General features: G+C 35.1%; 1 protein-coding gene across 19 annotated transcripts in view; it reads left to right on the top strand.

The window, feature by feature from the left end:
- The window catches only part of BCAS3 (BCAS3 microtubule associated cell migration factor), a 539,137-nt gene that overhangs the window by 257,189 nt on the left and 266,042 nt on the right, over window positions 1–15,906 (top strand). For all 19 annotated transcript variants that reach the window (XM_075994398.1, XM_075994401.1, XM_012775078.2 and 16 more), the window contains one exon: window positions 15,186–15,286. In XM_075994398.1, coding sequence (XP_075850513.1) covers window positions 15,186–15,286 — 101 coding nt within the window. The remainder of the gene's footprint in view (window positions 1–15,185; window positions 15,287–15,906) is intronic.

The raw sequence follows: 15,906 nt of genomic DNA on the forward strand, positions 1-15,906 counted from the left end.
TGCTGATATTTCAACTTTAAAGGCCCCCCCCCCTTTTTTTTTAAAGACCTAACAATCCATACCCATTCTGAAGTGAATGTTGGCATTTTCTGCCATTTGCTTTAGAATTTATGTGTTGGAAAAAAACTTTTTTAAATGTCACACTACCTTCCTGTCATAATTGCTCTGAAAATTGAACTGAAAAAAATGAAAGTGTCTAAAGGGCTGCTTTTTACTTTTAAATATCTTTCTTTGTTTTACACAATTTAAAATGTTTTTTAGTTTTGTTTTGTTTTGTTTTTTGAGACTGAGTTTCCCTCTGTCACCCTGGATTGAGTACAGTGGCATCATTGGAGCTCACTGCAGCCTCAAAGTCCTGGGCTCAAGTGATCCTCTTGCCTCAGCCTCCTGAGTAGCTGGGACTACAGTCACATGCCACAATGCCTGGCTAATTTTTCTATTTGGTCTCTCAATTGCTCAGCTTGGTCTCAAACTCCTGAGCTCAAGTAGTCCTTCTGCATCAGCCTCTTCAAGAGTTCTAGATTACAGGTGTGAGCCCCCATGCCCAGCCTTATTTTATAAAATTCTATGTGATATTAATATCTTGATATTCTTCAGATTGTTGTATGACCTACTATTTTTCAGGTGCAGTTGAGAGTAATCATTTTTTTTCATTGATGCTAATAATATTTATTGCGTTGAATTGGCACCTTTGACTAGGATAGGACATTGATTCTGATAGATTTAAAAAAGATAATCTATTGGTTATAAATCCTGTAGCCATTAGTACCTCTGCTCCTGATGTCTTTTCATCTGCCCCACCTAAGCTTAAATTTCTTACAGATACTAATACCCCTGAATGTGCATTTTGACAATTGGTTAGTGGGGATAGGGGATTAAGGATACAGGGATATCTGTTTGCCCTTTTTTCCAAAAACAAGGAGGTAAAATAGAATGGTTTATCTCTGCTAACCTACAGTAACATAATGGGTTGATGTTGGCAGGAGCTTGTGGTTTGATGTGGCATCCCTTCCATCAGTAAGGTTAATTGCTAATAAATGACTAAATGGAAATATAGGGGGAAGACTTAGAGCTGTCTACTATATTAGTAGTAACAGGAGTTCTGGCGCCATTTCAGGGTCACTATTTGTATTTGTCTATCAGAGTTAGAATGCAGTTGTTTCTCTTAGTTTCAGCCTTCTCTATAGAATTTCTGTCAATTGTTTGACTCCATTAAGTGTGCAGAGGAAATAAAAGCCTGAATGACCAATCCACCAGGGGCTATGGATAGACCCTTTCTTTGTCCATACTCTGAACACTGCATTAGGTCTCATTATCCATTTATAATAAGTGACCTCTGCCCCCTGGGTCATTGAAAAATATTCAGTGTGCTTTTCTGACACATAGGGCACCTTTCTCAACAGACATAAAACAATGGGACGTCTGGTAGTCTAGAGAACTAGTATACATTGCAGGTTTTAAAATAAATACACAGCCTTGTGCCAAATCACTGTGGCAATTTTTTTTTCTTTGGTCTTGCATGGTTCATAAATGGACCAAGAGGAGCCTAATGTCTGGAAAATAAATGTATTCTTTTTCTCGTTTCTTTCTTATTCTTCCAATTTAAAAAATTTGCCATGTTTTTAAATTTTGTTTTCTAGAAATGGTGTGTCTACATATCTGATTTTGCATTTCTTGGTAGGGAACTATAGAAAGTCTTGGATGTAGTACATGGAGAGAGCCATCGTCTTTGGAAAGTGTTTGCCAAATCTGCTCAGATGGCTCTGGAGGTTATCTGTACATGTTAAAAACCTGACTTCTAACCCTCTGATCTGCCCAAACTGGTAGTGACCAAGCAGGAAAAGTATCTGACCCTTCTTTGGTTAATATAGTCCAGATTTCTTTTATGATATAAATTTGGATCACCTACCAGAAAGCTCTGCATATCTAGTGGTTCTGTCTCCAGCTCCCAGTACATAGGTACACTTGGGAAACGATGGAGGTAGAATAGTGATTATTGCCTGATATATAGACAGGAAGTGAGAAAACTGTCATTTCCAGAGCTTTATATTATATCAGCTGAAGGGTAGCCTACCAAGAGTTAGAAAACTTGACCACCAGTAACTGTGTGGCCTTAATACAGTGCCTATGTTATATAATGATAGAAGTTAGTAATTTACCTGAAATATGTTAGGAGAGCAAAAATAAAAGATTGAGAACCTTTGTCTTCTTTTGCAAGACATGAAGAAACTTTGAAAGTTTAAATTAAAATTTTACTTTAATATTTAAAATATTTAATTTAATATTTTAAAAATACTTTATTTTTGTTTTAAGTATTTAAAATATATAAAATACAAAAATTCTTTTATAAATTATTTTTCAAATTTAAGATGCAGACTTTGTATTAATAAAGTTGTATTCCTCTCCTAGAAGCTTACTTATTTTATATTTATTATCATATATTCTGGCTTATTTTATTAAAATATGTGAGACACTCAGGGATTTGAAGAGACCCAGTTTATTATAGTGAGTTAGTAGCTACCCTGTCCAGTAGACCCAGGGGTTTTATTTTAACAAAGTAGTTTTTCTATTAAGTCATGTACTACTGCATACTCTCTCATATTGGGACACAGAAGTATTACCTCCACGGGAATGACCATTGTGTCCAAGCATAGTTTTTTTGTTCTTTTTTTTTTCCATCCAAACCAGTTACAGAAAACCTTAGAGTTGTTAGAACTTTCTCCATGACAAGAATTAATATATTAACTGGATTATAGCATCATTTGACAAATTGCTTACAAAATACATCAAAATTGATTGGGCATTCTGTACTTGAATTGACAAATGGCTGCATTAGGAGAAGGAGGGAAATCCATTAATTATGGCTGCTCTCAATCATAGGAAATGTAATCATATAAATATGGATTTTGCTAAAACAAAAATCTCTGCTTTATGGTAGTGTTGGTTATATGTGTATCTACACCTCTTTTCCATTTATAGAAGGCCTGTATTTAGCCATTGTTCTTTAAATAACGAAAAAATAATAATTGCTGCTGTGTTAAAAGATGTGTTTTTGACTTTCCTAACTGTGTAATACTGTTTTAAATATTCCAGGAAACCCTGTAGCTCAACCTTTCTGCTCAGTTTTCAATTACACCTCTGTTTGTCCATCTTGTGATTGTATGTTCATATTATTTACCAGATAACTCTTACAAATTTGTGACTGTGCCAGTATAAGTTTATATATGGCAGAGTTTTCACTTAATTAACAGGAAATCTAGACATCAAAGGTTCTGACTTCCTTAACATTGTTACCTTAAATGAGTTATTACTTTCTACACCTCAATTTTCCTCATTTTTCTAATTAAGGGACTTAAAAATCCTTTTCAACTTTTGGATTTTGAGGGATCCTTACTCTAGAATCTCAAAACTTGTCCTGTAACTCATGAAAATTCGGAACTAAGGTATGTTATGGTTAAAGGTATGTTAAAAGAGAAGGAAACAAGCAGTTGAGACACCTAAAGTCATGGTCTTTATCTTGTTACTTTCTTTCTTTTGCATGTTAAACAGTGACAGAATTTTCTAATTTTTGCTAATAATTCCTGACTGTAAAATAGTGGAAACAAAGAAAGCTATGTTATTCTTTATAGCAAATGTATGTTTCATAAAGATTTTTAAGCAACCTTTTCTATTATTCTTTATTTTTAGGAATACCTAGAAATCCCTTCTTCTTTCAAATTTTGGTATACATGATTTTAGTTTTTCCTGTTTTTTAATACTTTAGATTTTTAAATACCAATCTACCAATCTTGTGTCTTTAGCATAGCTACTTTTTTTATATTGCAGCCTCTTTTAGCAAATGATTATGAAGCCAACGTATTTAATATATTGTTTTTGTTTCTAGAATTCTATTTTTTCCATTTCTTAAAAGGTTTAATTTTGCTTTGATAGTACATAAGCTTTCATCATTATTGAATTTCTCATTTTTTGAAAAAATTTTTTCTCTCATCATCTTTCTTACTGACGGTAACCAACCCAGTGACTGAGGCATAAGTGAGGTAGCTGAATGTCATAGAGCGTCTCTCTATAGTAGTTTCGATCTGTTTTGCCACTTTACAGGATCATTGTTAGATTACATGAGATAATTCATCCAAAAATCTTCACCCAATAGCTTGGATAGAAAGAAAAACTCATTAAAGATAGTTGTTGGCTCTAAGTGGTTGTGATAGAACCCTTAGGCTTATTCTCCTGTGAGGTCTGTCTTCCCTCTCTCAATTCCAAATACTTTATGATAGATACTACCAGGTGGTACAGCTAAAGATGCTTTGTTGGGAACCAACAGTGCAGAGAAAGGAATGTGTTATTTCTCTTATGATCTTAAGTGTTCATCTGGAGAAATATGGCTCTTAACCTATTGTGTGCATTCTCAAAGCTGTGCAAAGTAATTTTACTCAGCAATTCTAAAGCACTGCCCGAGTCAAAGCTAGAAGCATGCTCATCCCCCAGACAGTGCGAACTGCGCCCGTTAGGTGTGAATTTACCAATCCGTTCTCCCCCCCACACCTGCCCAGTCCCCAATGAATGTTACTTCCATATGTGCACGAGTGTTGATCCATTAGTACCAGTTTTTTTTGAGAGACAGAGAGAGCCCATTAGTACTGATTTAGTGGTCAATACATGTAGTGTTTGTTTTTCAATTCTTGTGAATACTTCACTTAGAAGAATGGGCTTCAGCTCCAACTAGGATAATATAAGAGGTGCTAGTTCACCATTTTTTATGGTTGAGTAGTACTCCATAGTATACATATACCACAATTTATTAATCTACTCATGTATTGATGGGCACTTGGGTTCTTTCCACATCTTTGCAATTGTGAGTTGTGCTGCTATAAACATATGAATGCAGATGGTTGGGTTTTTTTTGTTTTTTGTTTTTTTTAAGAATGTCTTTTTTTCCTCTGGGTAAATAGCCATTTATGAGATTGCTGTATCAGATAGTAGTTCTATTTTTAGTTCTTTGATGTATCGCCATACTACTTTTCAAAAAGGTTGTGCTAGTTTTAAAGAACACATAACTACCATACTATTACATTATATATTGGTGAGGTAGTGGCAATGATTTGTGGAGATAATTCTTTATAGTAGTAGTTTGATATTGTAGAGCAGTAGAGGAAGATCAGTCCTTGGAAAATGCACTCTTGCTTTTGGAAAGTTAGAGAAAACCCTGAAGTGGTTGTGGGCTTATATTCTCTGTCCTTTTCTTTCCCCTTTCCTCTTGGTTTTGTGAATTTTCTGATTAATTTAGAGGTAAAAATAGGGAAAACATCATGGATCCTTAATGGTTGTTTGGAAAGATTTTAAATTATGTTCCTAAGTATAGGTTAAAAATGTTGGTGTCTTCCAGGTCTAAAAGCTTTTATCTGTCCATGCCAAGGCTACTTTGCCTCTTTTGCTTAGGCAAGAGAAAAATCTGTATTTAATTCTTCCTGCTGTATAATGATCTGGACTTCTGTTGTATGTAACTAGATAATAAATAAATGAAACATGGAAGAAGCTGCATTAACTCTGCAAAAAGTGATTCTTGCCATTTTTACATTTACAAATAACATGCCTCGTTTCTTTTTGATTGTCAGGGTTTATTGTAGAGACTGGCTTGAGTACTGTACATTAGACTCTTTGCTGTTCAACTATGCCATTGTAGGTCAATTCAGTAACAATAAGTTTGCAATAACTGACCTATTGTCTACATGTACAAATTGGTACATTGATGAATGAACACAATCTAATGACCAAAAACAGTGATTCTTTACCTTACAACATCAATTCACAATAGGCTCTATAATACTCTCTACTCACCTTAGTTTTTTATAGAGCATGTTATATTTTAGAGTGTTACTTGAATTTAGAATGGAGACTCGATTATTTCTGAAAGAAATGTATCTAACATTCAGGTTTGGCTTTGAGAATATACTTGTCATTACTGAAGGATTACAAGTCATAATTCTACATATAATTCAGACTAGGATACTTCTAGCTTCCAGCAAATAGTCATTACCCTCAACAAAAACACACACTACCATGTATTTGAGCAGTTGATAAAGCTGGTGTTATATTGGATATTTGTGTGTATAAATAGAGATAATGATAAATGAACTTACATGGAAAGACTGTGGATAAGCAAGTAAGAAATAGCACTCCCCTGCCCTTTTAAAATCACTGAAAATAGGTGAGTGTGTGGGTAGAAGTATTATGACCCAGTATGCAATAAGGTCAACTTTTGTTTCATGTATTAGTTTTAACCATCCATTGATATGTGTCTGATTTGTTTGTTTGCATTTATTGACTATGGATAGACTGCACTATCCATATCAATTGTAGTGTTATTAATCCATAACTTTTATTAAATATAAATTTTTATATAGCTACACGGCATACATAATTTAAAAGGTTCTAAAAAATTATCCAATGAAAAATAAGTCCTTCCTGCCCCCCAGCCATCCTCCTTCCACCCTAGGAGATGACTGCTATAAGTAATGTCTTGTATTCTACACTACTGTAAAGGTGAGCTTTATTAAGAATGCTTTTATTGTTATTTATACTTATAAGTCTGAGAAGATTATATTACCTATGGTAAGACAAAGTTGTTTTCCAGACACTATGATAGGATCCTTAAAAACAATAAATATGGACTTAACTTTTCTAGCTATCTAATTGATAGCTAATATGCATCATTCATATTTACATATTTAGCTTATAATATGTGTATATGTGGTACTTTTAGTATCAAATTAGTTACAGTAGTACACTTTAAATTTTATATATATATATATATATATATATATATATATATCTTTACAGGTAAATAAACTGTACCTTGACCTTCATATATTTTGAGGCTGGGTGTGGTGGCTCATGCCTGCAATACTAGCCCTTTGGGAAGCTGAAGCAGGAAGATTGCTTGAGGCCAGGAATTCAAGACCACCCTGGGCAATAGTGAGACCTCATCTCTACAAAAAACTAAAAAACTAGTTGGGCGTGGTGGCACTTACCTGTAGTCCCAGCTACTCAGGAGGCTGAGGCAAGAGCATTGCTTGAACCTGGGAGTTTGTTGAGGTTGCAGTGAGACCAGCCTGGGCAACATAGTGAGACACCATATCTAGAAAAAATGGAAAAATTAGCTGGGTGTCGTGGTGTGTGCCTGGAGTCCTAGCTACTCAGAAGGCTAAAACAGGAGGATTGCTAGAGCTCAGGAATTTGAGGTTGCAGTGAGCTATGGTGTTGCCACTGCACTCTAGCCTGGGCAACAAAGTGAGACCCTGTATCAAAACATGAAAAGGTTTGAGCTTAAAAATGTTTGGAATGGATTGTTACAGTCTATTCAGTTCTGAAGAATATTGGAGTCTGGGCACAGTGGTGCACACCTGTCATTCCAGCTACTAGAGAGGCTGAGGCAGAGGATCACTTTGAGGCCAGGAGTTCAAGGCTATAGTGTGCTATGATGGTCACTATTGTGAATAGCCAGTTGGGCAATATAGTGATACCCCATCTCTTAAAACAAAAAAGTATATTGGGACCATTTGAAATTTTTGCTTAGTAGAGTAGCTGATCTGGCTGATAGCATGAACCCATTATGCTTTATTCTTTCTCTCCATTTTATGAGATATTTAGGGTCATGCTAATAAGTAAAACTAAATTGTGAGCCCCTGCCAAATAGCCTCCAGCTGTCACTTGTCCAGATGTTAAATGTCAAATGACCTTTAGGGTAGCAGGAATAACAAATGAAAGCTCCTTAGTTTATATCTTCTATAGTAACATTATGATGCCTTGGAATATGGAAAAGGAGATGGGGTGAGAAGATGCACCCAGCGTTGTCAGTTATTCAGTGAAATCTATTATCTCATAGACAGATAGGATATATAATTTTTCTAATTATATACTGCCTGTGACTGTTCTTCTGGGAATGTAGAATAAAAGGAAAGTGAAACCAGAGATGTACAATACTGACTGTTAGAAAACTTTAATAATTAATTAGAGAACATCTATGGTACTACAGGGTCAGGGTGCACGGAAGATCATTGATCTGTTTAATATATAACATAAGTAAAGCTTGTTCCCCTTTATGTATTGTAACACTTCAGTTGTTGCACTGGTATAGGGATGGCTGCTAATAAACAGAATAACCAATCATATGTCTTTACTAGTCTATTAAATTCATTGAATTCCTTTACATTTAAATTGGCACATTTATCAGTATCAATTTTAATGGTACCCATATTTTGAGGTATGTGTGTATTTTTAACCTGAGAGCCTTATCCTTTTTTTTAGTCATTAAAAAAAGTCACACTTTAATTTTTACTACTTTGGTAGATATGCAATGATAACTTATTTAAATTTGTAAATCTCTGATTACTACTATTTATATATGCTTGTTGAATACTGTATGTCCTCTTCAGTGCTTGTTCATTGGGAGCTGCCTTTCTCCATTGTCCATTATTTGTCTTTGGATTCTTTCTTTTTAAAAGGCAAATTTTAGTTTCTGTACTAAGAGACTACATTCCCAAGCTGAATTTCATCTTGACGTCCTGAGTGCTTTCTGATCAGAAACAGAGTTTGGTAAAGAGCCTTCGCTTATTGTATGGCTGCTATATAAATGCTATTTTTAATAAGCACCAAAAATATATTGAAGTTTGTCCTTGGGTGAGAGTTTATCACTGTTGGCCTTTTGGTGAACTTTGAGCCTGAGCTGTTTCATTCAAGGCAGCGTGATGTCATTTAACTGCAAAATTCTCTGTTGCTAGAAAAAGGAATGTTGTTCCCCTAAATGACCTAAAGGACTGAAAAATGCTGGCACAACATTATTCACCTCTCCAGTCTCCACTAAAGACTTTAGCATGGTAAGGGTTTTATTGTTTGTGGAGGAAGGGTGGGGATATGGTAGAGAGTAGGGAAAAACAAAAACTGCATCTGGTCCTGAATCTGAGGAATTCCACTGCTCACATAAAATCAGCTGCCATTATGACCCAGCTTCTACTCCCTGCTCCAAATAAGAGCCTTTGGTTCTGTCTTCGATTCTTCATTTATAAATTAGAGTGTGAATTTTAAATTTATAATTTAGGTTATAAATAAGTTTAATGTTTATTTATAAATCACTATGAATTTGTTAATTGAAACACTTTCTTTCTTGATCTATATATTCAGCCTGTGAACATATTTTAGGCTTTCAACAGAACCGCAAATAGGTATAGGATTATCTCATGTATAAAACTAGGACCATTTGGGTCAGCATTTTTACCTTTATAGCAATAACATTGCGATTAATTTCAGAGAGTACAACAGGTTATTAACATCTGCTAGAGTTGGGAGGTCGAAGTTTACTAACAGAGGTACCTATAATTGATTTGCTATGTCTTCTAAGGCTCCCAGAGCTACAGCTAAGAGAATTTGTTACTGGAAGTTTAAGAAACATAGGAAAAGATGGAACAAAAACAGAAAAAAAATAGATTTTTCCTTCATTAGGTTCATAAATAAGCACTGCTCAATGTTCAGTATTTTATGATTATTTTTTTAATTTCAGGGTATTATGAGGGTACAAACATTTTGGTTACATTTTATGTCTTTCCTTCATCCAAACGAGGGTTAAAGGCATGCCCTTCCCCTCTGCAGTGCTCACCCTGTCCTTGTGAGTTTACCCCCAACCCCCTAATCCCTGGAGAATATTACTACCATGTGAGCACCATAGCGTTAGTACCAATTTGATATTTTATGTTAGTTTCTGTAAAGAGGGTACTTATAACCTGTGTGTGGTTAGTGTTTTAACTTTTATATGCATTGGCAATTTTTTTTTTTTTTTGAGACAGGGTCTCACTCCGTTGCCCTGAGTAGAGTGCCATGGCATCAGCCTACCTCACAGCAACCTCAAACTCCTGGGCTCAAGTGATCTTCCTGCCTCAGCCTCCTAAGTAGCTGGGACTATAGGCACACACCACGACGCCTGGCTAATATTTCTGTCTTTAGTAGACATGGGGTCTCATGCTTGCTCAGGCTCGTCTTGAACTTCCCTGAGCTTAAGCGATCTTCTGGCCTCAGCCTCCCAGAGGGCTAGGATTACAGACGTGAGCCACTGCACCCAGCCTCGCTGGCAGTTCTTTTTCATTACTTTAAATAAAACAGTGCTAGGTCCAAATTTTTTTTTCATTTTTTTATTGTAAAGATATACCAAAATCCTTTAAAATTCATTTTTAAGAGGTCTAATTTTTTCTGAGTATCCAAAAGCATGCTGAATACACTAAGAAGAGTAATTAATTACCTGTCCTAATATATAATATATTCAATATTTTAATGAGGAAAACTCATCTTTCAGCTTCTAAGGAGAAGACTACTTTTGTTGCAGATGAACTTTGGTTATGAGATCAAGCTGTTTCTTTTGGGATATTTTAGAAGGAATTTGATTTCATAACAATAAAGTTATATTCTCATTCTTTGGGGGGAGGGGTGAAAGATTAAGAGGTTTAAATTTCTCCAGACTGGGAATAATGCCTTCTTGAAACCTTGGTTCAAACCCACCCATCCTAACCTACGCTTAACCAGTGTTAAAAATATGAATATTTGAAGAAACTTAAGGACGTTAGTTGAGATGTCTGCTAATATAATGTTTATAACTGTAATTTAGTAATTGTTATTTGCATAACTTAATGGTTTGTACCTATATTTTAATAGGATGTAAAGCAATACTTCTTCCTTTCTCTAGTTCATAAATAACATATTTTCTATGGGTAATTTTTAAAAATTCTGTATCAGTTGAATCTTTTATTATGATGTAGAAGACATCTAAAAATTTAAAACTAGAGTTCTTTCAAGCTTTTTATACATTTGTAAAGTTACATTATAAATTGACTTTTTGGAATATTGTAAATTTTGTTATATGGCATTCAGGCATAGGGACATTATTAGGGGACCATTTAATCTTTCTGTTCATAATTTTATTTATGTTATTCTGATTTGGAAGTATTTTTAGTTTAGATTAACAGAACTAATTTTCAAACGCCAGCCCTAAAAGCAGATTTTTTTTGTTTGCTTTACATTTAAGCACATATAAAAATATATAAATATATACATAGAAACACACACACATATAAATCACTATAAGATGGAAAAATACACTGATTTTTTTTTAGTTCTTATTTACTCAGTATAAGCGTGATCTGCTATAAACAGTATAAACAGCTCACAATTACCTCATAATAATCTACTCATCTTGCCCTTGCTTGTTGATCTTTACTTATCAAATTCTGATGTGTAGAGGCAGTACTTTTGAAGTTGTATTCTGTAAAGCAGATGAATAGTACATTCTTTTTATTTAGGTGGATAAAGGTATGTTTTAAATTACTGTACTAAAGGTGGGGAATAGAACATGGAAATATTTATATATCAGAATTCCATATCATTTTCTTGTACCAAGTTTATTAATTATATGAGACAATTGGTAAATGTAAAAGATACTAAACATTTTTCTTTAGGTAGCTGATATATATCTTGGTCTGTCAATCTTGTGTTTGCAAGATACAGAATTTTACTCTTGCTTAAATACACTCTCTTAAGTTCTCTTTTGTACCTCCATTCTAAGACATGTGGAAAACTTAATCAGTTATAACCCCTCCAAAGTTGCTTCTAAATTTTTAAGGCTTCTAATTGCTTCCAAGGCTTACAGAGTATATAAGTATGAGGTAAGGGGTTTGGGGACATTTTAGCTGCATTGCCACAACTGAGATGCCCCAGTTCCCCATCATATCTTTGGTCTTTGGTTCATATAGGTCTTTGCAGCATCCATCCTTGTTGCTAATTCAAATCCTGTCAGTTCTCTGGTATATGTGCATGTATTCTTGTACACATAGGAAACATTCTTCTTATCTCAGTCACAGAGAACATTGTAAGGTTGTCTCAGACCTGGCCGTGCAGAGACACTATGTGCATACCTCTTCTACTCTTGTTCCATATGTGATCTCAGGCCACTTTCCTTAACTCTATCTAAGAATGAAGAGATGATTTTTCACAGCTGTTGTTCCCTAAAAGTTTTTCTGGAATTATACCATTCCCTATCTATCCTTGCAGACACCCTTTTTATCCCTTTATGTCTCTATCACTATTGTTCAAGTCTCAGGGTATCATTCCTAATAATTGGGTGGTTACAGAGAATGGAAGCTTTGCTTTTACCGTATTTTCTTTTAATCTTTTCTTATCTCATGGTTAAGGTTTTTAATTATTTTTTCCCTGTGACCTGGTATGTCACACTCCTTCTCAAGTCAGTGAACATAGAATGTTGTTCCTACCTGAATTGGGGGAAATTTTGAAATATAAGTAAATATGGCCGGGCATAGTGGCTCACACCAGCAATCCTAGCACTCTGGGGGGCCAAGCCATGGGGATGGCTTATGGCAGGGTTTTAATACCAGCCTGAGCAAGAGAGAGACCCCATCTCTACAAAAAATAGAAAAGTTATCGAGGTGTGGTGGCAGGTGCCTATAGTTCCTGCTGCTTGAGAGGCTGAAGCAGGAGGATCGCTTGAGCTCAGGAGTTTGAGGTTGCAGTGAACTCTGACGACACCACTGCATTCTAGCCGGGGCAACATGGCAAGACTTTGTCTCAAAGAAAAAAATGTGGAAGAAAGGGAAGGATATTTATCCGGTATTGAAAAATATCATCCCCCGGACTTATTATCCTCCTGACTAATTTGCCCATCTTCTGATGGCTTCAAAGCATTCTTAATTAGAAAACTATTTGCAATGAAAAAAACTATGGAAATTCTTCTTCTATTCTAAACAATCTCTAGGATTTTGGGATTCAGATTTATGCTACTATTTGTAGAAGTAAATTTGGAATCTTTACTTCCTTTGGAAAGCTGATTAAGGCGCAGAGGGTCCTTCTCCTCCTCCCTTTTGACTGTGGGAATTTCGAAACACACACAAAATTAAAAAACAATAATATAATGAACCTCCATATGCCTGTCGGCCAGCTTAAAAAATGATCAACTAATGACCAATGTGGTTTCATCTATAGTCCTCCCTGCCTCCATCCCTGCCACTGAGTTATTTTGAAGCCAATGGCAGATAGCATATTATCCCCATTTTAATGATGAATAAATAAGTTTCCAGTCATTCTGGTGCCATTAGTACAGAATTCAATGCTACGACCACCCAGTAAATACTTATTGAGTACTTATTGTGTGACAGGTACTAGTATAGGCTCAGCATATATAGAAGTCAACATGAACTCTTGGAGAAAGTCACATTAGGTTCTAGTTAGTTATGCAAAGGCATGGTTTCTCACTTCTGCTTACTACCCCCCCCCAAAAAAAAAAGCCCTTAGTAATCGGCTTGTCTTGCCTCCCTTTGCCTGAATGACTCATCTTCTTCTTACAACCTGGCTCACCCCACCCAACCATAGTGGTCTCCTATCTGTTACTGAAATGTTTCCTTTAAGTTCCCACCTCAAAAATCTTGTGCTTGAGATTCCCTTTGTAAGACTTTCCCCTTAGATATCTACATAACCTCTTCCCTCACCTCTTTAAAAATCTTCTCTATGCTCATCTGCTTTCCAAACCATGTTGTATCCTCTAGGTATTTTTCCATATTCATGTTTTTCACTGTTATTTAAGGAGTAGAGATTTCAAGGATCCTCCTGTTCTGTATTAAGAATATAATATAAAATATATTTATTATAAAGGTGACAAATGGTATGAAGACAGTTCAGCCTTTTGAAAACACAAATTTACTTAACAGCTTTGCGATATATACCAGAATTATTTCCAAAAGAATTTTTAAGTAATAGTTGATTATTATGATATTCTTCTCTTCATGATATCATTCACTATCATAAGAATTTAAGTGTATGCTTTTGCGATCACTTGTGTTTTGTGGCAAATGCCGGCATGCCTCTCATCTATAGAACTGCAAACCTGAAGATATAGCAGCTAAAAGTTTTAACCACTGCTATAGGTACCTCTGTTTTACTGCTATAGGTACCTCTGATGAGTAATTCACCTAATTAGGTACCACTTCTCCTCCTGCAGCAAGATAAGCTTTTATCAGTCTGTTTATTTTTTTAAATTAAATTTAATTGTTTTGTTTTGTTTTGTTTTTGTTTTTTGAGACCAAGTCTCACTCTGTTGCCTGGGATAGAGTGCTGTGGTGTCAGCTCAGCTCACAAACTCCCAGGCTCAAGCTGTTCTCTTGCCTCAGCCTCCCAAGTTGCTGGTAAAGTATAAGATTTGCAGTGGTTAAAACAAATATCTCTGGATGGTGGAAATTATGAGGTTTTCTGTTTCACATTTTTTTCTATTTCTTCCACATTTCTTAATGATCATCTACTTTTCTTCCTACTTTTGCCCACTTTTTTTCTATGTTCCACTCAGTGCTTCATTGCTTGATTTCCTGAGTATTAAAATTGTATATGGAGATAGGGAGTAGATGGTAAGTCTCTCTACCTTCAGTTCTTTATTGCTGTGAACCTAAAACTGCTCTTAAAAAAGAGTCTTTTTAGAGGTAGGTAGACAGATAGAATGAGTCAGTGGTAGTTTCCAAAGAAGAGACTAAAATTTGGAAGGATAATATTTGGTTCATAGTAGGAACTCAGTAAATGTTTGTTGGATTATTTTATTGCTTTCACTAAGCAAAAGTTCCTCTTTGTATGAGAAAGTACGTGGTTTATAGTTTGACTGTATCATCCTATTTAATCAGGGAAACTACTCAGGTATCTAATAAAATGACTTATTTATATGGTTAAATGAATTTTTCGGAAACTGAAAGTGTTTTTTGATTCAATATGCATGTTATGCCTAGAATTTATATGAAACTATTAAATAAGCTCTTTAACGAATCTCTATATATTAATAATCTCCCAGTGAATAGATTTGTCACTGCTCCTCAGTGTTCATTTGCCTTTAACTTACAGTCTACCATTAATTTCTTTATAAAAGAAATAAATGGTCAGGTGTCATTATTAATTTCTGTAGTTTTTTGTAAGTATACTCTTAGAGATCTATCTTATTCCTAAGAATGTAAGTCTTATTAATTAGTTGTTTGAATTGCCCCTGTGCTTTAAATATCATATTTTGCCTTATAAATTGCCACAGTATCCAATATAGTTGTGCCCATGTCCATTTTCCACTGCATGTAATAAAGTGGTTTAAATCCATTTTCTTTCTCCTGTAGTGGTTCCCCCTGGAAGTCCTGGGCCTATTACTCGACATGGGTCTTATGACAGTTTAGCTTCTGACCATAGTGGACAGGAGGATGAAGAATGGCTATCTCAGGTAAAATTCTGAAATATTTGGGGTATTAAAGTAAACAAAAACAGAAATTCACTGTCTTATTCTTTTCATTAAAGGAAAGTGGGGAGAATTGGTAGGTAACTCTGTTGAATCAACGAGAATTAATTGATAGCCTTTCCATATTACAAATTTCTCATAAATATTACTGTAATATATATGTACATTATACATACACGTGTGTGTATATATGTGTTAGGTTTCATGTAGAGGGCATAAAATATGCATATCTTTCACACAATCCATTAAAGTGCTTAGGACCTTGGAATTTAAATAGACTCTTTGAACATATTTTCATCTTGTTTAACCAAAAGTTGACCTTGTTAAAACAGTGAAGCCATTCAACAATCTTTGGGATTTGTTCTGTTGAGCCAACATTTTATGAAGATTGGGTTCATACTTTCATCGTGGAAATTCTGCATTCTCCTTTGCAGAATTCGGTGGTACACAACTTCCTTTCCTAAGCCCATGTAATGCTGTTTCTAGCCGTCTCTAAATTAGTCCTGTAGCAACTTTAACTGTTCCTCGACCCTTCCCAGGTGAAGCTATCTTCATCTCAAGGGCTTTGAAATCAAAGATGCTTGGGTAGATTTCAAAATGTTGAG

Source organism: Microcebus murinus, chromosome 18, assembly GCF_040939455.1.
Source record: "Microcebus murinus isolate Inina chromosome 18, M.murinus_Inina_mat1.0, whole genome shotgun sequence".
Lineage (NCBI taxonomy): Eukaryota > Metazoa > Chordata > Mammalia > Primates > Cheirogaleidae > Microcebus > Microcebus murinus.